The 24,292-nt window shown below is 38.0% G+C and overlaps 1 protein-coding gene and 1 non-coding gene across 2 annotated transcripts in view; both read left to right on the plus strand.

Moving 5' to 3' along the window:
- Window positions 1-24,292, plus strand: part of SNX6 (sorting nexin 6) — a 48,189-nt gene that overhangs the window by 21,478 nt on the left and 2,419 nt on the right. The window contains exons 7-13 of the mRNA XM_040256772.1: window positions 2,801-2,896; window positions 5,149-5,254; window positions 9,135-9,210; window positions 11,066-11,105; window positions 16,857-16,943; window positions 20,603-20,762; window positions 20,845-20,930. Of these exons, the coding sequence (XP_040112706.1) occupies window positions 2,801-2,896; window positions 5,149-5,254; window positions 9,135-9,210; window positions 11,066-11,105; window positions 16,857-16,943; window positions 20,603-20,762; window positions 20,845-20,930 (651 nt within the window). The remainder of the gene's footprint in view (window positions 1-2,800; window positions 2,897-5,148; window positions 5,255-9,134; window positions 9,211-11,065; window positions 11,106-16,856; window positions 16,944-20,602; window positions 20,763-20,844; window positions 20,931-24,292) is intronic.
- Window positions 8,458-8,677, plus strand: LOC120875731. The gene has a single exon (XR_005724039.1). It is a non-coding gene; the product is annotated as a small nucleolar RNA U3 (small nucleolar RNA).

Genomic DNA, 24,292 nt, shown 5'->3' on the forward strand with positions numbered 1-24,292 from the left:
AAGGAAAGATATACCCATTTGAATGCAGAGTTCCAAAAAATAGCAAGGAGAGATAAGAAGGCCTTCCTCAGTAATCAGTGCAAGGAAATAGAGGAAAACAATAGAATGGGAAGGACTAAATATCTCTTCAAGAAAATTAGAGATACCAGGGGAACATTTCATGCAAGAATGGGCACAATAAAGGACAGAAATGCTGTGGACCAAACAGAAGCAGAAGATATTAAGAAGAGGTGGCAAGAATAAACAGAAGAACTATACAAAAAAGATGTTCATGACCCAGATAACCACAGTCACTCACCTAGAGTCAGACATCCTGGAGTCCAAAGTCAAGTGAGCCTTAAGAAGCATCACTATGAACAAAGCTAGTGGAGGTGATGGAATTCCAGTTAACCTTTTTCAGATCCTAAAAGATGATACTGTGAAAGCACTGTACTCAGTATGCCAGCAAATTTGGAAAGCTCAGCAGTGGCCACAGGACTGGAAAAGGTCAATTCTCTGTCTAATCCCAAAGAAAGGCAATGCCAGAGAATGTTCAGACTACCACACAACTGCACTCACCTCACACACTAGCAAAGTAATGCTCAAAATCCTCCAAGCCAGGCTTCAACAGTACGTGAGCTGTGAACTTCCAGATGTTCAAGCTGGATTTAGAAAAGCCAGAGGAACCAGAGATCAGATTGCCAACATCCATTGGATTATCAAAAAGCAAGAGAGTTCCAGAAAAGTATCTACTTCTGCTTTATTGACTGTGCCAAAGCCTTTGACTGTGTGGATCATAACAAACTGGAAAATTCTGAAAGAGATGGGAATACCAGACCACCTGACCTGCCTCCTGAGAAATCTGTATGTAGGTCAAGAAGCAACAGTTAAAATCGAACATGGAACAATGTACTGGTTCCAACATGGGAAAGGAGTACGTCAAGACTGTATATTGTCACCCTGCTTGTTTAACTAATATGTAGAAAGCAAAGAACTAACGAGCCTCGTGATGAAAGAGGAAAGTGAAAAAGCTGGCTTAAAACTCAATATTCAGAAAACAAAGATCATCGCGTCCGGTCCCATCACTTCATGGCATATAGATGGGGAAACAATGGAAACAGTGAGAGACTATTTTCTTGGGCTCCAAAATCACTGCAGTTGATGACTGCAGCCATGAAATTAAAAGACGCTTGCTCCTTGGAAGAAAAGCTGTGAGAAACCTAGATAGCACATTAAAAAGCAGAGACATTACTTTGCCAACAAAGGTCCGTCTAGTCAAAGCTATGGTTTTTCCAGTAGTCATGTATGGATATGAGAGTTGAACTATAAAGAAACCTGAGCACCAAAGAACTGATGCTTTTGAACTGTGGTGTTGGAGAAGACTCTTGAGAGTCCCTTGGACTGCAGGGAGATCCAACCAGTCCATCCTGAAGGAAATCAGTGCTAAATATTCATTGAAACAACTGATGCTGAAGCTGAAACTCCAATACTTTGGCCACCTGATGCGAAAAACTGACTCATTTGAAAAGACCCTGATGCTGGGAAAGTTGAAGGGAGGAGGAGAAAGGAGTGCAGAGGAAGAGATATGGTTGGATGGCATCATCGACTCGCTGCACTGAGTTTGAACAAGCACTGGGAGTTGGAGAGGGACAGGGAAGCTTAGTGTGCTGCAGTCCATGGAGTCGAAAAGATTTGGACATGACTGAGCTACTGAACTGACTGAACTGATGGGGTTTTAGGGAACAGATGAGAATCTGAGAGACTGTATAGATGGGAAAACCATGAATAGGGAACCAAGAAGAGGGAAAACTTGGAGGTCAGATTATAATAAGTACTTTTAAAAATATTTAATGTGCGGTTAGCAGAATATATATGTAGAGAGTATGATGTAGGCAATTGGAAATAGAATCTAAGATTCAGGAAAGAGCCGAGGCATAGTGATTGAGATCTGCTAGTCACTTGCTTAATGGTGAGTATTGAAGCCATGGCAGCAGATAAGGAAGTTAGATGAGATGTTCCTTCATGGGGTACTGATGCAGTAAGTGGTAAAGTCAGAGTTGACTGCATCTCAGTTTTGCCTTTAGATATATACTATTCATGCCATTCAGAGTCATCTTTTGTGTCCTTTGTCTCGTGAGTTGCTTACCCCAAAATAGATTGGGAGATGAGATTTGGAGGAGTTCAGAGTGAAAAATTGGCAAAATATATTTTCAGAGTTTCTGTAGAATCATATGATGGTGTATTGTACTCCAATAAATTTTACATGTTCAGAGAAGCTCCTGAGTGAATTTTTAGTTGACTTTATATGATGTAGTAGTGTTTGACAAAGTATGATGAAAGGGATCCTTAGAGCAGAATTATCAAGTACACTTACACAATTTGGAGGGGCTTCCCTAGTGGCTCAGTGGTAAAGACTGCCTGCAATGTGGGAGACTTGGGTTTGATCCCTGGATTGGGAAGATCCCCTGGAGAAGGGAATGGCAATCCAGTCCAGTATCCTTGCCTGGAAAATTCCATGGACAGGAGCCTGGCAGGCTACAGTCCATGAGGTCATAAAGTGTCCGACACGACTGAGTGGCTAACACTTTCACTTTTGAGCCTTACTGTAGATCAGCTGAACCTGAATTTTGGGGGGTGAGGCCAGAGTCCTTTAAGTTCCCAGAATTTGAAAATCACTGATCATACATAATGAAATTGCCACTTTATTAAGTTTAAAAACTGGAGTCCTTTTGAGATTGCTGTTTTGATGACAGAGAATAAAGGAGGTATTAACTTCTCATTTGTAATCTTAAATACTAACTTAAATTTACCTTTCTTTCAGTTGAGTGTGCGAGGAAAAAATAAAAAAGAGAAACTGGAAGATTTCTTTAAAAACATGGTTAAATCAGCAGATGGAGTAATTGTTTCTGGAGTAAAGGTAAGACACTATTTGGTTAACAGAGGTACTGCTTTGAGAATTTACTTGTTTTACGAGAGAGATACTTTGAGATTTTCTGATGTGTAGGCAGTTATATTGGAATGAAAGAGAAGTTTGGATAGTAGACCTAGGCCTGGGAAACTGGGCCCCTTGCCCTGAGTTCCCCTCTTCAGAGAGCTCCTTTCTCTAAGGGGTGATAGGTCTGCAGCTCCAAGGGGATTTGCCAACCCGAAGCCCACACCCCTGTCCTCCAAACCAGACCATTCTCCTTATCTAGAACCCCACATTTTCTTGCCCAAATTCCGAACCTGCCTTCAAGTCCTGCCTGGACTTCCTCCTTGAATTCATCTGCTGGTGAGCAGACTGCGCCTCTGGTGGCCTGTCCTCCACAGGTAGTCAAGGAGTAGAGGGCCAGCACAGGGAAGAAGAGCAGTGTGCAGGATGGAATGACTGTCCAGCCACATGCACGTGAGGTCCCTCTGGGTGCCTTACAGAGTCTCAGGGTGGGGCACTGAGGGGCTGCCTCGGTTTGTACACTTAGCCTTGGCTTTACAAATGTTAGGGGCTGACTTGGGTTCAGATTTGAAGTTAGAAGAGCTCAGTTGAAGTTTTGGTTTTGTCTCATAGTAGCTACGTGACCTTGAGAAAAGTCACTTTTCTTTCTCTAAATCCCAGGTTTCCCATTTTGAAAACGTTAGTAATGCTATCTAGCTCCAGGATTGTTAGAAACACTGAGTTAGATTTAGAAAGAATGAGATGCTAGGTATGCATATACTTAACAATTACCTAGATAACACCTAGATTTTTCTTAATGATGGTCTGAAAATGGTACAAGAATTGATTTTTTTGAAAACTCTTACCATCAAAATATTGAGAAAAATGTTTATTGCAGAATGTATTTTCAAAGTTTATAGAATTCATATGATGGTATATTACACTCCAATAATAATAATATTAAGCAAATAAGCAATAAATAATGCTTTATCATCATTGCCTGTTTTTATAAATATATCTACACTAAAACTTGGGTGTAAAGTACTATTTGATTTATACTTTGATTTTGTAGAGACAGGTCAGTTGATATGTTGACAGTGCATCTCCTTTGGCTACTTTTAATAAAGAGTTGACATGGGAATTCCCTGGCAGTCTAGTGGTTAGGACTCAGCGCTTTCACTGCCGAGGGCCTGGGTTCAACCCCTGGTCAAGAAACTAAGATCTCACAAACCATGCAGTGAGACCAAAAAAAGATTCAGGCTGGTTTTTTTTTTTGTTTTTTTTTTTCAGATTATTTCCATTTTGATGCTACTTATGTTGAACTTTTTGATTAACATTAAGTATAAACCACTATATTGATTATGAGTTTGATAATTTTATTAAAGTAATAGCTGACAATATTTTGAACATTTGGAGTGTGGTGTTTGGTAGTGCACATTTCATTAATCTTCACTACAACTCTGCAAGTTAGTTTTATCTCTGTTTTTCCAATAGACCTCACCTGTACTAGTTAAGAAAACTAGTACACATGCATTAACAGATTTTAAGTCACATTTTGTCACACTAACTTTTGCTACTATGTTCTGTTAACATGGGTCTCAAGTTACATCATTTCAACTGGTGCTTTTTCAGTAAACAGTTGCTATTTTGGAAGGGAGGAAAGTAGTTCATTGTTTTAATGGATTTCTAGTTTTGTTCCAAAAAAGATTGAAAACAGTGTTTAATACGAAAATTGTTCCCAGATAGCTAATTTGGCCAGGTTCCCCAAAGCAATCAGAGAGGGCCGATGACTAAGGCTTGGCAGCATTCAGGAATGGTTCATAAAATGCATAACACACCAGGAGAAGCAGATTTCTACTTGTCTGCCAGGCTTTCTTCCCTTTTTTTTTTTTTTTTTCTGAAAATCAATTGATTGCTCCCACTGGAGGAAATCAATGTGTTGGAGAAGCAGGATTGTAGTGGAAGAGCACAAGCTGGAGTAGGTTCAAGTACAACATGGGAGCTTGGGCCATACGGGACCATAAGCCTTCTGCTGTAGAACTGTGGGAGACTGCTTACTTGATAGATGTTTTTGAAGTTTGAACTTACATGTTTTGAAGTTTGAACTTGTTGGTGAAATCAATATAATGTCTGATTATTAGAGGATAGCTATGCTGTTTAATGATGATCTTTTATGATTATAAGGGAAGCAAAGTGATTTCTATATTAGATTAAAGCAAATAAGTGAAAAAAGCTCATATTTTCTTTTGATCCCATAGGATGTAGATGATTTCTTTGAGCATGAACGAACATTCCTTTTAGAATATCATAACCGAGTTAAGGATGCATCTGCTAAATCTGATAGGATGACAAGATCCCACAAAAGTAAGGTTTTTCTCTGTGGCTCAAGTTTACATTGTTTAATAGAATAATTATCAAGTTATTATGTTATTTACAGTTGTAAAAGTCTTGATATAGGGCAGTGATTTTCAAACTATGGTCTATGAAACTTTGATCTCAAGGCCCTTTTAAGCAAGTCTGTGAGAACAAAACTAATTTCATAATAATACTTGGATGATTTTTTTGTCCTTTTCACCATGTTGACATTAATACGAACGATGCAAAAGCCATGATGGATAAATTGCTGGTGTCTTAGGACAAATCAAAGCGGTGGCACCAAACTGTACTAATAATCTTTGAATTCTTTCCCACAGTGCATTCAAAATTTTAAAAATTCAATTAAGAATGTCCTTGAAGCAGTGGAATTTATTACTTATTGAAAGTCTCCTCCCTTGAGTATCCTTTTTTAATATGCTGAATGATGGATTGGGAGGTATGCATAAAGCACTTCACATGGATTATGATGGTTCTTTCTAGAAAAGCAACTGAGTTGTAACTGAACTGGCTGCTTTTTTTCAATACCATTTTTGCTTGAAAGAACAACTGACAGACAAGCTGCTATTATGCACACTTGTGTATTGGTAGCCATTTTATCAAAAATTAATTAAATGAGCCTCACACTTCATGGAAAACTACTGGCAGTGTTTGTTGACAGTGATAAAAATCAAGGTTTCCAGCAATTATTAGAATCTTGGAGAACTTGTATCAGTCACCATGAGTTTGCTTTTCAGTAATTAAAGACTTGTCTGAGGAGATTGATGGTGCTATTACTGAGTGTGATACTTTTTATATACTGAAGTGCATCTGCATTTGGAAGATGTGTGTGATTCATTGAACCAGTATTTTCTAAATAATCAAAATCATGTTAAGTACATGATAGACTAATGGTTTTTTTTAACAGCTGTATTGAAGTGTAATTGATATCAAACTGCAATGTTGAAAGTTTACAATTGGATAAGTTTTGACACATGTATGACATCATCACTAGAGATAGTATAATAAACATGTCCATCACCACACACAGTCCTCTTGTGGCCTTTCATAATCCCTCCATCCTGTCCCTGTCCCCAGGCCACTGCTGATAATGCTTTCTGTCTCTGTAGGTTAATTTGCATTTTCTAGAGTTGTATATAAATGGAATCATACAGTATATACTTTCTATGATGTGGCTTTGAAATTCAGCAAAATTATTGAGTTTCATCCATGTTGTTGTATGCATCAGTAGTTCATTCTGTTTTATTGCTGAGTGGTATTCCATTGTATAGATATACCGCAGTTGTCTCTTCAGCTGTTGGTGGACAATTGGATTGTTGCTAGCTTTCACCCATTCAAAATAAAGCTGACATATGTAAGTCTTTGTATGAACATATGCTTTCATTTCTCTTGGGTAGTACCTAGAAGTAGAATGACTGGGTCAAATAAAAGTGTATAATTAACTTTTTTAAAGAAATTGCCAAACATTTTTCCAAAATGATTGTATCATTCTGCATTCCTACCAGCTGTGCATGAGAATTCCAGCTGCTTCATATCCTCACCAACAAAGTCTTAAATTTTATCCATTCTGCTAGGCCAATATAGTTTTAATTTCAGTGATTGATGATATTGAACTTCTTGTCTTGTATAAGTCTTTCAACTTTATTCTTCTTTATCAAGGTTGTTTTGGCCCCTCTAGGTTCTTTATTTTTTCAGATGGATTTTAAAATCAGCTCGTCACTTTCTACAAAAATGTCTGCTGGGATTTTTGATTGGAATTGTGTAGAATATAGATCAATTGGGGGACGATTAAGATCTCAAAAGTATTGGTTCTTCTGATACATGAACAGGGTATATCTCTATTTACTTTGGTCTTCTCTCAGCAATTTTTTGTAGCTTCCTTTGTAAAGCTCTTATACATCTTTGGTTAGATCTCTGTTTTTTGATGCAATTCTAAATGATGTGTTTTTTACACTTGAGTTTCTAGTTTTTTTGCCAATATATAGAAATGCATTGTATTTTCAGCATTGAGCTTATATCTTGCAGCCTTTCTAAATCAACTCACTTATTAGTTTCTTAACTATTTTGTAGATTCCTTAGCATTTTCTACATAAAGGGTTATCTGTGAATAAAAACAGTTACACTTCTTCCGTTCCAGTTGAAATGATGTTTCTCTCTTTTCCTTGTCCATTATACTGTAGCTGTACCCTCTAGTACCATGTTGGTAAAAGTGGTGAGGGCAAGCGGTTTGACCTTGTTCCTTATCTTGTGGGAAAGCATCCATCTTAATTGTGATGTTAGGTATAGGTTTTTCCTAGATGCCTTTTAGCAAGTTTAAGTCAGGAATGAATGTTGGATTTTGTCAGATGCTCTTTTTGCAACAATTAAGATAACCATATGGTTTTTATTTTTTTAGTCTGTTAATATGGTTAATCATGTTGATTGATTTTCAAATACTAAACCAATCTTATATTCTTGGGATAAATATCATATATCATTGGAGTTTAATGTGATAGATTACACAGATATCATTGATAGGACTTTAGGTTCCCCAGTGTGACTAACCCTTAAAGGAACTACTGCTTGTTGAGTAGAGTATCCACAGTTATCTGAAAATATTAGTGAAATACCTCCTGCTTTTCCAAGGACATATCTGTTTGAAGCTAGATTTTTTTTTCCCCCACTGCTGCTGCTAAGTCACTTCAGTGACTTAGTGTCCAACTCTGTGTGACCCCATAGACGGCAGCCCACCAGGCTCCCCCATCCCTGGGATTCTCCAGGCAAGAACACTGGAGTGGGTTGCCATTTCCTTCTCCAATGCATGAAAGTGAAAAGTGAAAGGGAAGTCGCTCAGTCATGTTCGACTCCTAGTGACCCCATGGACTGCAGCCTACCAGGCTGCTCCGTCCATGGTATTTTCCAGGCAAGAACACTGGAGTGGGGTGCCATCGCCTTCTCTGTTTTTCCCCACATACTTGAGCAAAAATATTGTGTCACAGTACGATGACTGCAGAAGCAGACAAGAGAACGGAGCTATTGACTATTAATCCAGACACAAAAAAGAGATTTGCAAAAATCTAAGTGTCACCATAGTCACTGACTTTAAATATTTTTCATTTAAATATTATGTTAACATATAATAGTTTGAATACTGTTATTTTAAAATAGTAAATATTTAAAAAAATAACAATAAAAAAAATAAAATAGTAAATATTAAGACTATACTTTCGGAGATCGTTTCTATCGTTTGTTACTCTAGAAGTTTCTCTGAACATGTAGAGCACCTGAAACCACGAGGAGGAGACACACTTCACACAGCAGTCTCTCCTCAGCGTGAAGCTGGCTAGTGGTGTTGCTTCTGCAGTTGCTATTTGCTGTTGATGATTGTTCTCCTCCTCCTCTGGGAGAGTAAGGAGAGAATGTTGTCTGGGTGGTTTCCTTAAGAAAAAAAAAAAAGTAAATACTTAAATTTTTTTTGTTTTACTTTAAAAAAAAAAATAACCCTCTATACAGTGCTACAGACCCAGAAGTCTCTCTGAATATTCTTTGCTCTTGTATGTCTCCCTAGTCCTTTTCCATGCCCTTTTCTTTATCTAGAATTCTTTCCTCCACTTTGCCTAGTAAAGATTTCCTCACCCTGCAAGCTCCCAACTCCTGCTGTAGTGTCTGTAAACCCTTCCCTGACATCCTCAGGTGGAATATCTTGTTTCCCCTGCTCCTTAAGTAGTTTATAGCTACTTCCAGTTCCATTCATCATAATGTATTATAGTTTGTGTCATTTCTTTCTCTAGACTTCGGTATCTCATATTACACATTTTTTTGGCAGGTACGTATTCAGTAACTTTTTAAATCCATGAATAAATATATTAAATCCTTAAAACTTTTTCCATAGGTGCTGCAGATGATTACAATAGAATTGGTTCTTCATTATATGCTTTAGGAACTCAGGATTCTACAGATATATGCAAGTAAGGATTCTGATTTAAAACATTAAATAAAACAAAATTTTTGTTGGCAGCTCGGGCACACACACTACTGCTGACCCAGCAGGCGTTTTGGAATATTTTTGTCAAAACACACTGACAGTATAGAGCTTCTTTCTAAACTTAGGTTGGTGTTATTTTTCTCTTCCTTTTCTCTCTTTTTTAAATCTGAGAAATAAAAATCGACCTTAGTATATATAATTTTTAACATTTACAGTGTTATAGTTGATGAAAATTTGCCAATTTGTGTGAGAGAGAAACAGAATTTATATTAAAATGTTCTTAGATTTTAATAAAGTTTATTTTAAATAAGAAATGCTTTTTTAGAATTAGTATATATATATTAATATATATTTTGTTGGAGGCCAAGTTTTACTCTTTGGCCACCTGATTCAAAGAACTGACTCACTGGAAGAGACCCTGATGCTGGGAAAGATTGAAGGCAGGGAGGGGAGGAGATGACAGAGGATGAGATGGTTGAATGGCATCATCAACTCAATGGACATGAGTTTGAGCAAGCTCCAGGAATTGGTTGTGGACAGGGAAGCCTGGTGTGCTGCAGTCCATGAGGTCGCAAAGAGTCAGACACGACTAAGCAACTGAACTGAAGTTTTAATCTAGCCATAAATCTTAGTTGCTTATGTAATGTTGTTTAAACTTAACTCTCCGTTGAAAATAGCTCAAACGTACTTTTAAAAATTTAAGAGGAAAAACTGTTTTCATAGTCTATGCCTTTCTCTAAACCACATCCTTGAACTTTTCTCTAGTATATCCTGTCTCAGTAGACATGTCAGATCAAATTTTTCAGCAAAACAAGATACCATAGCCTACTAATTAATTAACATGCTACCTTCCCAAACAGTTCTTAAGTCTTTGAAATGGAAAAAAAGGAAACCTTGCCATGTGTTATCTTACATAAACCTGTCAAAGCAAGTTCTTTTTAGTAAAGTGAAGTTCATAAAATTCAGCTTTCAATAGTATATGCCCTAATCCAAATATAATGTTGTCTGTCATATTTTACAAAATACCCTTTAATAGTTGGCATTGGGATATTTTTTTAGTTGGCATTAGCATTTGAAAGATGGACTTTCTAGTTAAAAGCGACGGTGGGGACTTCATGGTGGCCTGGCGGTTAGGGTCTGGGCTTTCACTGAGGTGGCCCCGGTTCAGTCCCTGGTCAGCAACATCCTGCAAGCTGCAAGGGCAGCTCCCCTCCCCACCCCCAAAAAAGTGAAAGTGAATCCTGAAATAGAAGTTGGCTCTTCCTTTCTATTGTTTTCCAAAACAAAACATTTCTATTTGAAAATATTTAAAATGTTCTTTGGATGTGATTGTTCTGTACTTCTGTAGTAATTTAAAGGTATAGACTTTATTTAATATTATGCAGCATATTACTAAAGGATATCAAGACAAAAGTTGTTTCTTTTTTTAATATTTATTTAATATATTTATTTGGCTGCACTGGGTCTTAGTTATGGCATGTGGGATCTAGTTCCCTGACCAGGAATTGAACCTAGACCCTTGCATTGGAAGCGTGAAGTCTTAACCACTGGACTACCATGGAATTCCCAAGACAAAGTTTTTAATGTATGACTTAGACTGTTACCTTGAAATGGGAGGATTTTCTATAACAGTACATCAAGGGGAATCTGTTATATGGGTGCTTGTACAAAGAAAGATTTTTATTGAACTAGATGAAATCTGCAGTGAAAAAGATCATTATTATTGTAATGAGATAAGAATGTTCATTATTAATATAGTTTGGGGGTGTGTTCTTTGAACATTTGGAATAGAAAATTATTTCAAAGATAGCTTATGATGAAATATTTTTCCCTTCCAGGTTTTTTCTTAAAGTTTCAGAACTGTTTGATAAGACAAGAGTAAGTACTAATAATTAACCTTTGGGAGTGTAAATCTCTGCAAACAATAATGTTTAACTTGTTGGGCTGTGTTTAACCTTATGAGAAAGATGAGTTATACTTTAGAAGAATGAAGAGACAGATTTAGATTTGAAAATAATGAGTTTTTCAGGAAATTAACTTTTTGTTATGGTGTAAAAGTTCAAATTTTTAAAATATAAATTTATTTATTTTAATTGGAGGCTAATTACTTTACAATGTTGTATTGGTTTTGCCATACATCAACATGAATCCGCCATGGGTGTACACGTGTTGCCCATCCTGAACCCCGCTCCCACCTCCCTCCCCATACCATCCCTCTGGGTCATCCCAGTGCACCAGCCCCAAGCATCCTGTATCATGCATCGAACCTGGACTGGTGATTCGTTTCATATATGATATTATACATGTTTCAATGTCATTCTCCCAAATCATCCCACCCTAAGTTCAAATTCTTGATCAGAAAATGGTGTTCAGTAGGAAACTGGGTGTATTTTTATGAAAAAAATCATTTTTTCTTGAATTCACTATAACTTTACCAAGATTATTGTTTTTGATCCCCCATGAAATACTGAGTTAAAAGTGAGTTGTATCAATGTAAAGCAAATATATAACTGCATGAAATTTTCAGTCATTTTAGTAATAATACTGATACAGTCTTGGTTTTCAGGGGTTGTATTTATGTATAATCATTACGATAGTTAAATACTATTTAACATTTTTATAAATTGATAGAATAGTGAAAATGTTTACTAAAAGTAGATGTAAAGATGGGGTTAGATGCACAGAGATTTATTGTGAAAAGAAAAAAGGAAGGAGCAATAATAGACAGGAGGCGCCTTCAGATGACAGTGCCAGTGTGCACCTGTGAAAGGAGAGGGAGAGGAAAGAGGACTGGCTAGGCAGGGTTTCAGACTATAGCATAGTTCTAAGAAAGCTTTATCCAGGTCACAGGGGAGTCCTTAAGCCAGAGCCGCCCATTAGAGGAGTTCTGCGTCAGGCAAAAATGGGCTGGGTGGGGAGGATAGAACATAACTTTGGTATGAACATGATTCCAGATCCAGAGATACTGCAGTTGGGGCTATCAGCCAGCCTCAGCAAGCATTTCTCTTGACCAAGGTCCGGGTGGCACATTTTGATAACCCCCAAATTCTTATTTCCGTTCGCATGTGCGTGATGTTCTGGTTACTATGGCTGTGTTACAAATCATCCTCAAATCAGTAGCTTTAAACAGCAACCATTTGATAAAGCCAATGAACTCTGGTTCAGGAACTCAGAAAGGGCGCAGCAGAGACGATTGCCTCTGCCCCCTGGTGTGCCTCCACAGGAAGGCTGTGAAGGCCAGGGCCTGGAACTGTCTGAAGGCTCAATCATTCCTGTGTCCGAGGGTTGATACTGGCCAGCAGCTGGACTGTTCTGCTAGGGCTGTTGGCTGTAACACCTACATGTGGCTTTCCCATGGAGCTGCTTAGCTTCTTCACAGCTTGGTAAAGAGGTTCCAAAAGTGAGCATCCCAAATGATGGGAAGAGGAAGCTGGGGCCTGGAAACTGGCATGGCATCATTCCTGTATTGGCCAAGCAGTCTTAGAGTCCAGATTCAAAGAGAGAGGACACACACCCTACTTATTAATGGCAGGAGAGGAGCCCTGTTTAAAAGCACCCAACATTAACTAGCATATCAGGAAGTTAAGTTTGTTTCTCCACAAAGAAATTTAAAGTTTTTTGTAACTTTTTATTAAAGTATACTGTACATGTAGAAAAAAGCACATAACAGAAATGTACAGCTCAGTGAAATGTTGTTATTTCACACACCCATGTAATGAATACCCAGATCAAGAAATGGAGCATTACAGCAATTCAGGTGCCTGACTCCCCTTTCAGCTGACTTCTGAGTCACCACCTCCTGCAAGACTAACCACTAGCTTCTAACAGCAAAAATTGGTTTTATTTTCATATCTTATATAAATATACATGCAGTATATATTCTTCTTTGTCTAGTTTCTTTTAATTGTTACATACATGAGATTCATTGGTGGTGGTGCATGTAGGTATAGTTCCTACATTCTTATTGCTGTATTGTTTTCCATTGCAAGAATATACCTGACTTTATTATTTGTTCTACTGGTGGGCATTTGGATAGTTGCCGGTTTGAGGTACTTGACACAGAGTACTGTTAAGACCATTTTTTATTTATCTGCAGCGGAACATAAGTATACATTTCTGTTGGGTGTATGTAACTTGGAGACGTGATGGTTCGTAGGATACCCGTGTGAAAAGCTTTTGTAGGTGAACTGTTTCCCAAAGTGATTGTGCCAGCTTACATTCCCACCAGAATGAATGTGAGCATTGAGCTGCTGCACAGAGTTGTAATATTTGGTATCTTTTTTTTACTTTAGCTGTTCTGGTGGATGTATAGGATTTTTTTTTTTTGAATTTTTTATTTTGAAAACAATTTCTGACTTAGATTGCAAGAATAGTAAAAGAATTCCTGTACACGTGTCACCCAGATTTCCTTTCCTTTTGTTGTTGTTCAGTCACTAAGTCTTGTCCAACTCTGCAACCCCATGAACCTGCAGCAAGCCAGGCTTCCTGTCCATCACCATTTCCCAGAGTTTGTCAGACTCATGTCCATTGAGTCGGTGATGCCATCCAACCATCTCATCCTCTGTCGCCCTCTTGCCATCAGTCTTTCCCAACATCAGGGTCTTTTCCAGTTAGTCAGCTCTTCGCATCAGGTGGCCAAAGTATTGGAGCTTCAGCTTCAGCACCAGTCCTTCCAATTCAGGGTTGATTTCTTTTAGGATGGACTGGTTGGATCTCCTTGCACTTCAAAGGACTCTCAAGAGTCTTCTCCAGCACCGTAGTTCCAAAGCATCAATTCTTTGGCACTCAGCCTTCTTTATAGTCCAACTCTCACATCCATACATGACTACTGGAACAATCATAGCTTTGACTAAACGGACCTTTGTTGGCAAAGCAATGTCTCTGCTTTTTAATACACTGTTTCAGTTTGTCATAGCTATTCTAAGGAGCAAGCATCTTTTAATTTTGTGGCTGCATTCACTGTCTGCAGTGATTTTGGAGCCCAAGAAAACTAAATATGACACTGTTTCTGCTTTTTCCACATCTGTTTGCCATGAACTGATGGGGTCAGATGCCATGATCTTTGTTTTTTGAATGTTGAGTTTTAAGCCGGCTTTTTCATTCTCTTCTTTCACCTTCATCAAGAGGCTCTTTAGTTCCTCTTCACTTTCTGCCATTAAAGTGGTATCGTCTGCATATCTGAGGTTGTTGATATTTCTCCAAGCAGTCTTGATTCCAACTTGTGATTCGTCTAGCCCAGCATTTTGCATGATGTACTGTGCATATAAGTTAAATAAGCAGGGTGACAGTATACAGCCTTGGCGTACTCCTTTTCCAATTTGAACCTATCCATTGTTCCATGTCCAGTTTTAATTGTTGCTTCTTGTCCTGCATACAGATTCCCTTAATGTTAACATTTTCTACATTAAAGTTATTTTATTCCAAAAGGTCTGTATTTATTGTTTTTTGCCCTTTGTGTACATTTCTCTCTCTTTTAAAGATAAGAATCAATTTTGAAATTTTATTTTTTAATTTAAGGATAATTGCTTTACAGAATTTTGTTGTTTTCTAAGAATCAATTTTAATGTAGCAGGATGATTATCAGTGATTCTCCTTAGTGTCATCAATATCTGTTTTACAAATGTTCCCAGTTGGCTTATAAGTGGCTTTTTACAGTGGACTTTCTTTTATCAGGATTCAAATGAGGTTCCCATATTAGATTTGGTTGACATAATACATTCTTCTTTATCCTCTGTCTCTCCAGAGTGAATGAAGAGTTCTCATCTTTTTAGTCTGACATGGCTGCTTCCCACTTCACCTCACCTCAGACTCACCACACCACTTTAGTTCTATGTGTTTTTTTTTTTTTTTAATTTTTACTCTTTGGTATTTTCAGGCACATTTTGTAAATGTTTTAACGTTTTGTGGTTGTCTGCAGCAGGGGGATTGCTTTGAATTACCTAGTCCATTACTACTGCTAGCTTCTATCACTTTATAGTCATGTGTACATATCAGTTGCTATTAAAATGAATAGAAAAATACAGGTGAACCTAAAAGATGATATTGAAACTAGTTACAGCCAAGAACTTGAGTCAAATATAGAGTCCTTCCATAAATTCACTAATCTCATTTGATCTCATCATTTTTCTGTTAAATTTTTTTGTCAGTTACATACAAAGACAAAATAACAGGCTCATAGAAAGAATGGAAGGAAACTTAGCTTAAATAGGAACTGATACTGTAGTTACTTATCACTTTAATTTCTTTATCTTCATTTTTTAAAATTTATTTTAATTGGAGGCTAATTACAATATTGTGGTGGTTTTTGCCATACATCTACATGAATCAGCCATGGGTGTACACGTGTCCCCCCATCCTGAACCCCTCTCCGACCTCCCTTCCCACCCCATCCCTTGGTTGTCCCAGATCATCAGCTTTGAGTGCCGTGCTTCTTGCTTTGAACTTGCACTTGTCATCTGTTTTACATATGGTAATATATATGTTTCAATGCTAATAACTCACCCACCCTCACCTCCTCCCACAGTCCAAAAGTCTGTCTTTACATCTGTCTTTTCTGTTGTCTTGTATATAGGGTCGTCGTTAACCATCTTTCTAAATCCATATATATGCGTTAATATACTGTATTGGTGTTTCTCTTTCTGACTTCACTCAGTATAATAGGCTCCAGTTTCATCCACCTCATTAGAACTGACTCAAATGCATTCTTTTTTATAGCTGAGTAATCCATTGTGTATATGTACTGCAACTTCCTTACCCATTCGTCTGCCGATGGACATCTAGGTTGCTTCCACGTCCTGGCTATTATAAACAGTGCTGCAGTGAACGTTGGGGTACACGTGTCTCTTTCAGTTCTGGTTTCCTCGATGTGTATGCCCAGCAGTGGGATTGCTGGGTCATATGGCAGTTCTATTTCCAGTTTTTTAAGGAATCTCCACACTGTTCTCCATAGTGGCTGTACTAGTTTGCATTCCTACCAACAGTGTAACAGGGGTTCCCTTTTCTCCACACCCTTTCCAGCATTTATTGTTCGTAGACTTTTTGATGGCAGCCTTTCTGACCAGCATGAAATGGTACTTCATTGTGGTTCTGATTGCATTTCTCTGATAATGAGTGATGGTGAGCATCTTTTCATGTGTTTGTTAGCTATCTATATGTCTTTGAAGAAATGTCTGTTTAGTTCTATTGGCTCACTTTTTGATTGGGTCATTTATTTTTGTGATATTTAGCTTCATGAGCTTGTATATTTTGGAGATTAATTCCTTGTCAGTTGTTTCGTTTGCTATTATTTTCTCCCATTCTGGAGGCTGCCTTTTCACCTTGCTTATAGTTTTCTTTGTTGTGCAAAAGCTTTTAAGTTTAATTAGGCCCCATTTGTTTGTTTTTGTTTTTATTTCCATTACTCTGGGAGGTAGGTCATAGAGGATCTTGCTGTGATTTATGTCTGAGAGTGTTCTGCCTATGTTTTCCTCTAAGAGTTTTATAGTTTCTGGTCTTATATTTAGATCTTTAATCCATTTTGAGTTTATTTTTATGTATGATATAACTTTAATTTTTTTACAATAAGAAAGAAAGTACTGAGTGTAGAATGTAAATACTGATTAAATACTTAGTTTCTTTTTCCTATTTTAGAAAATAGAAGCACGAGTGTCAGCTGATGAGGACCTCAAACTTTCTGACCTTTTAAAATATTACTTAAGAGAATCCCAAGCTGCTAAGGTAATTTTATTCATTGTTTTTTAAAATGGACTGCTTTACAGAAATCCATCATCTCTTTAGAAGTTGTGGGGCTTCCCTGGTAGCTCAGAGGTTAAAGCATCTGCCTGGAATGCGGGAGACCCGGGTTCAATCCCTGGGTCGGGAAGATCCCCTGGAGAAGGAAATGGCAATCCACTCCAGTATTCTTGCTTGGAGAATCCCATGGACGGAGAAGCCTAGTAGGTTACAGTCCACGGGGTCACAAAGAGTCGGACACGACTGAGTGACTTCACCTTTAGGAGTTGTTAGACTTAAGATGGTTTAAGATGACTTATCTCTTGATTTTAAATCATATTTTCAAGTGTGATTTTTTTTTTTCTCCTTTTATAGATTGTATGTCACAGAACCCCACATTAAAGTCTCCTCTATTAACTTCTGATACAGTTTGTCTGGAACTTATCTTTTTTTTTGAATTTGATATATTTAGTCAGGTGAAATACCTGCAAAGACAAAAGGAAAACGCCCAAATAACAGTTGTACAGCTAGAGGAGTCCTAATTTGGCCTATCTAAGTCCTCTGTTGAGGGTGTCTGCTCAGTTGTGTGCAACTCTTTATGGCTGCATGGACTGTAGCCCGCCAGGCTCCTCTGTCCATGGGATTTTCCCAGCAAGAATACTGGAGTGGGTTGCCATGTCCTCCTCCAGGGGACCTTCCTGACCCAGGGATTGAACCCACGTCTCCCGTGTCTCCCAGATTCTTTACCACTGAATCACCAGGGAAGCCTTCTATTGAGGGTGAGAGAGTCATAAAACAAGGATATGTTTTATTTTAAGGCATCTCAAATTTCCTTTTGGAAATCTGTCCATGTGTAAAACTAAAACTCTTTACTAATTAAAAAAAATGTTTAACAAAAACTTCTAAAAGCACTGAAATCTTAGTGACTCAGATACTCCAATTCAATGTTAATTTATGAATTGAGATGTACAGAAAATTCCCATCTGGTCCCTGGTGCTTTGAATACCCTTCTTTTATCTCTCATCAAATTATAAACAACCCTTTTAACTTTGAGGACTTAAGTACTTGCAGATATACTGTCCATATCGAATTTGTTTTAAATCAAGATTGTGTATTATGAACTGCTTAACATGGTTGGGCAGGGTTAAAATAAATTGTTCACTTTTGAAGACTTATTATTATAATATGTAATTGTTTGTAATACATTCATAAAAGGGAAGGCTGCTCAACAAATAAAAAGGAATAAGCTATGCATATAAATAACAGGATGGGTCACTCTCACAATTATTTTGCTGAGTGAAAGAAGCCCAACAGTACTAGACTGCATTACATTAGCCTTCACTCTTGGTGTTGTACATTCTGTGGATTTAGACAAGTGTGTAGTGACATAAGTATCATACAGAATAGTTTTCCTGCCCCAAAATCCTGTGTTCCATCTGTTCATTCGCCTTCCTCCTAACACTTTTTGATACTTTAATTGCCTCCGTAGTTTTGCCTTTTCCAAAATGACATATTGTTGAGTCTTTTCATATTGGTTTCTTCACTTGGTAACGTGCATTTAAGTTGCCTCTGTGCTTTTCAGGACTTGATAGCTCTTATCTCTTCAGCAGTTAATAGCCTCTATCCATCAAGTTTGTTTATCCACTGACCTCACTGAACAGTTGCTTCTAAGTTTTGGCAGTCATGAGCACAGCTGCTGTAAACATCCATGTGCAGGTTTTTGTGTGAACATAAGTTTTCAGCTCCTTTGAGTAATAAATAGCAAGGAGGGTAATTGCTAGACCATATGATAAGAGTAGTTCTGTCAAACTGTCTTTCAAAGGGGCTATATCACTGCATTCCCACCAGAATGAATGAGAATTCCTGTTGTATAACATCCTCACCAGCAATCGGTATTATCAGTATTGTAGATTTTGGCCATTCTGACAAGGTGTGTAGTGATACCTTGTTCTAATCTGCATTTCCCTGATAACATTTGATGTAAAGCATCTTTTCACAAGCTTATTTGCCATCTCTGTGGCTTTGATGAGCTACCTGTTTAAAAAAAAAAGAGTTACTTGTGTATTTTGGATAGTGGTCCTTTCTGTCAACATTTTTAACTGTCAGGGAAAGGAAAGGAAAGTGTTAGTCACTCAGTCATGTCTGACTCTTTGCGCCCTCATGGACTGTTAGCCTATCAGGCTCCTCTGTCCATGGGGATTCTCCAGGCAAGAATACTGGAGGGAGTAGCCATTTCCTTCTTCAGGGGATCTTCCCAGTCCAGGATTGAACCCGGGTTGCCTGCATGCCAGGCAGATTCTTTATCATTTGAGCCATCAGGGCAGCCCCTGAGCCACCAAGTACACATCAAAACCATGGCGTTCTGTCACTTCACAGCCACTAGAGAGCTCTAGTAAAAAAGACAACAGTGTTGACAGGAATGTGGAGAAATGAGACCCCTCATAGTTCTGGTGGAAAAATGTACGTGGTGCAGTCACTTTGAGAGTCGTCTGGCATTTTCTCAAGAGGTTCAACACAGAGTTACGAGGTGACCCTGCAATTCTACTTCTAAATAATGAGCTATGAAAGAGAAGTGAAAATGAAAATGTCCACAGAAAAGCTTAAACACACATGTTCGTAACAGCATTTTTATGAAATAGCCAAAAAGTTGAAACAAACCAAATCTTTCAGCTGATGAATGGATAAATCAGTGTGGTATATCCATACAGTGAAATATTTAGCAATAAAAGGTATGAAATACTGATTCATCCTATAGCTAGATGAACTTGAAATTTTATGCTAAGTGAAAAAGCCAGACAGGGGAGTTGGCTGGCAGTCCAGTGGTTAGGACTCTACTCTTTCACTGCTGAGGGCCCAGGATCAGTCCCTGGTCAGAAAACTAAGATCTCACAAGGCAAGTAGCCAAAAAAGGGAAAAAATAAAGCCAGGCACAAAAGGCCGCATATGAAATGATCCCTTTAAGACTCTGTTTATTTGGCTGTGCTGGGTCTTTTCCCTAGTGGTGGCGAGGCGGGGTTCCTCTCCGCTTGTGGTACAGGACTTCACTGTGGTGGCCTCTCTTGCTGCAGAGCACGGGCTCTACATGCTCAGTACCTGTGGCTCCCGGGCTCCAGAGCACAGACTCAATAGTTGCAGCACATGGGGTTGGCTATCTTACGACAGGTGGGATCTTCCCGGATCGGGGAGGGAAACCGTATCTCTTGCATTGGCAGGCACATTTTTTACCCCTGAGCCACCAGGGAAGCCCAGGAATCCTTTTTTAATGAAATATCCAAAATAGGCAATCTGTAGAGACAGCAGATGAATAGTTGTCCATCACTGGAGTTGGGGGCTGTAGGAGGAAATGGAGAGTGATTGCCAATGGATATGGATTTCCTTCTGGGTGACAGAGATGTTCTAAAATTGAGTGTAGTGATGGGTACACAACTGTGTGTGCATATTAACCATTGAATTGTGCTCTTTAAATGGGTGAATTATATGGTGATATGAGTTATACCTCAATAAAACTGTTACCAAAAAAATTTAGAAGAGTAACTGGCCTGTGGCATTCATTCAGTGTGTAAGTGTTAGCTCCAGTGATGGTTGTCGGGGTGGGGGTGGGGGAGGTTGGCAGCAGCTACTAGACACAAGCAGCATATGTTATCATGAAGCATTCTGTTTTATAGGATCTCCTCTATCGAAGATCTAGGTCATTAGTGGATTATGAAAATGCCAATAAAGCACTGGATAAAGCAAGAGCGAAAAATAAAGATGTTCTGCAGGCTGAAACATCCCAACAGTTATGTTGTCAGAAATTTGAAAAAATATCTGAATCTGCAAAACAAGGTACTCTTATATTAACCTTTAGTCATCAGGTATGTTTTACACTGTTACACAAGTAGTTAATCCTAATTTGTTTTCTTCACAGAACTTATAGATTTTAAGACAAGAAGAGTTGCTGCATTCAGAAAAAATTTAGTGGAACTGGCAGAGTTAGAACTGAAGCATGCAAAGGTAGTGTCATATTAAAGATTTAACAATTTAAGTGACTTAAAATTTAGGAATGAGTCTGTTATGATACTTTATACTAATTTTAAAAATAGGAAATCTTAGACTTGAGAGGGATTTTAAAGATTATCTAATTTCAATCTGCAGTGTCTCTAATGGTTAGCTCTGCAAGACTCTAGTATCTAATATGGAGAAACAGTATCATTTTTTGACTAGTTAAAAAAATAAATTTTCTTCACCCTACTGTCATTGCTCATTTAAAATACTATACCTGAAAATGGAAACACTTTTGCATGTGTGAAATGATTATTGTACACATTTCTTGTTGCAGCATGTTTTTTTGAAGTATATAGTTGATTTAGAATGTTATGTTGATTTCAGGTGTACAGAAAAGTGATTCAGTTATATACATGTATGTATATATTCTTTTTCAGATTCTTTTCCATTATAAGTTATTACAGAATATTGAGTATAGTTCCCTGTGCTATACAGTGGGTCCGTGTTTATTTTATATATAGTAGCATGTATATGTTCCCTTGTGGCTCAGCTGGTAAAGAATCCGTCTGCAATGCGAGAGACCTGGGATTGATCCCTGGATTGGGAAGATCCCCTGGAAAAGGGAAAGGCTACCCACTCCAGTATTCTGGCCTGGACTGTATAGTCCATGGGGTTGCAAAGAGTTGGACACAACTGAACAACTTTCGGAGAAAAGAAAAAAAGTGTGTATCTGTTACTCTCAAATTTATTTTTTTGTGGTAAAAAACATAAACTTTACCATCTTAACCATTTTTAAATGTAAATTTTGAGTAGTGTTAAGTATATTCACGTTGTTGTACACTGGATCTCTAGAACTTTTTCATTTATTGAGCATTTATTTTAAAAATGTAATTGCAGGCCACATGTATGTCTGTTAAATTTTAGCTTGCTAGTCTTAGCCCAGCTCATTGAGATCTTTTGGAAACTTGGGTCTGATCATGTAGTATTTGGCTGTTATACTAGTTTTTCCTGTCAGTTAATATTTGCAATTTGTATGAACTTCCTTTTTATGTCTTCATCTAAGTTTTGATTTAAAAGGTTGATCAGGATTAAATGAATCAGTGTTTGTTAATCTAACTTATAAAAGTAAGTGGCACCAAAATACTTTTAGTTCCTTTCTGTTCTTTCTATACTAATTGATATTAACTTATTAATTAAATTATTTGGTTATATTTATTTGAATAGTTATGAATTCACTTATTTATACTATTTTATTTCTCCATTTTATCTGTGAAGGACATTAGGATCGAGCCTGTGTTGGTTTTCTGATGTTCACTGTTTATGTTCTTTTTAAAGAGGTTATAAACTATCATGGATTTTGTTATAGATTAAGGATGAGTTGACAAACTGTAACCTGTTTTTGTACAGCCTGTGAGTCAGAAATAGCATTCATGTTTTTAAATGATTATAAAAAGATAAAAAGAATAATACTTCTTGACATGCTAATTATATGAAACTCAAATTTAACCTGTAAAGTTTTATTGAAATACAGCCAAGCTTATTCACTTATGCTTTGTCTACTACTGCAGCAACACTGAGTAGTTGAAACAGAGACCAAATGTCTCTGAAAGTCTAAAATGTTTACTGTTTAATGCTTCACAAAAAAGAATTTGCTGACCCATGCTATAGATTGGTGTTAGCCTCTGGTTTCCAGATTGTGTACTTTTTCAAATTCTTTCTGAGGTATGTTCTTTGAGTGCCAGTTTCTCACAGCTGTTCTAGTCCAGTTGTTCTGAACTAGGAGTGATTTTGCCGCCCAGAAGACATTAAGTAATTTCTGGAGACATTTATGGTGGTCAGCAGTCGGGATGGGTAGGTTATGGAGGGGCCAGAGGCCAGGGTTGCTACTCAGCGTCCTCCGATGCGCCAGAGGACCCCCGCAGGAGGGGGTCCCACAGCCCCAGTGTCGGGAGTGCTGAGCTTGGAGAACTCTGTCGTCTCAGATTTCTCACTGATTTTGTAACTCTGAACAAAATCTCATTTTGGTCCCAGGATCCAGGTAAACCATTCCAGAAAGAGTAGATAAGGTTAAATTTATAGCAAGATGTTTGAAACTACTTTGGATTTTATTTATTATAACTGACATATATGACTTTACCACATAATTGAAGCAGAGTTATAACAGAAAACTCGATAGTTAGGTCACTTTTGTTTCCTTGAAAATAGGCTCAGATTCTTTACTAAGGAAATAAAAAATGTATGATAGGGGCAGTAACAAAAGAAAGTGATGAGCCAACTGTGAGGGTGTGACGTGAGTCCCCACATACCCTATTGTAGGTGCAGAGAGAGGTACACCTTTTGCGGGGCATTTTGGCAGGTGTCAGCCTGCAGCACGTACATCTTGTGACTCACTGGTTCCCATTGGGGGATGCAGCTGTAAGAAGGTAATTGCATAACGATAGGCAGGCTTAGAGTCATTTGTCACAGTTCTGTTGTTATACTGGCCAAAAATTGACAGTAACTTAAACATCTACACTTGTTTATTTTCACTTAATTTTAGACTTTTCAGAAATGTTGCAAGGAAAGTACAAAGAATTCCTGAATACTGTTCACCCAGATTCCCCAAATGTGCATGTTATCACATCTGTTTTGTCTTTTTCTCTACCTTCTTCCCCGTTTTCCTTTACACACACACCCCTGTACACACCTTTTTTGTCTTAAACCATATGAATAAGTTGCAGATACTATGCTTCTTCCTTTTACATGTTTCAGTGCGAATTTCCTAAAACCAAGTAATTCTCTTAAAATAGTTATAAAGGAGGGAAATTAATATCAACATAATTCTATTATCTAACTCAGAGACCTGAGTATTCACATTTCCCTAGTTGTGCCAGTAATGTCCTTAACGGCAAAAGGAGACTGGAGAGATTGTGTGTATTCAGTGCACCTGTCGTCTTAGACTTCTGGTGTCTGGAGAAGTTGCTGAGTCTTTGTGCTTTGTAGCATTGGATACAGGCCCGTAGAATGTCCCTCACTTTGGGTTTGTCTGATTCCTGGGTTTGGGTTCTGCACTCTGGGAAGGTGTCCCACACAGAAGTGATGTTCAGATGGTTTCATAGCATCGCGTGTGAGGAGATACATGCTGTTGATTAGCTGCCTTGTACAATGTACAACATTGATCATTTGCTTAAAGTGATGTCTGCAGGCTTCACAGTAGCCGAATTGCTGTTTTATACTTTGGAATTAAGAGGTATTCTGTGGGGAGGTACTTGAGACTGTTAAACACCCCATCATTCAACCAGCACTGACCAGCAGAACTTCATGCCATGGTGGGAGTACTCATTAGCGCTGCCCGGTGTGGCTGGCGTTAGTCACGTGTGGCTCTTGATCCC

This window comes from Oryx dammah, unplaced genomic scaffold (genome assembly GCF_014754425.2).
Source record: "Oryx dammah isolate SB20612 unplaced genomic scaffold, SCBI_Odam_1.1 HiC_scaffold_16, whole genome shotgun sequence".
NCBI classification, from domain to species: Eukaryota; Metazoa; Chordata; class Mammalia; order Artiodactyla; family Bovidae; genus Oryx; species Oryx dammah.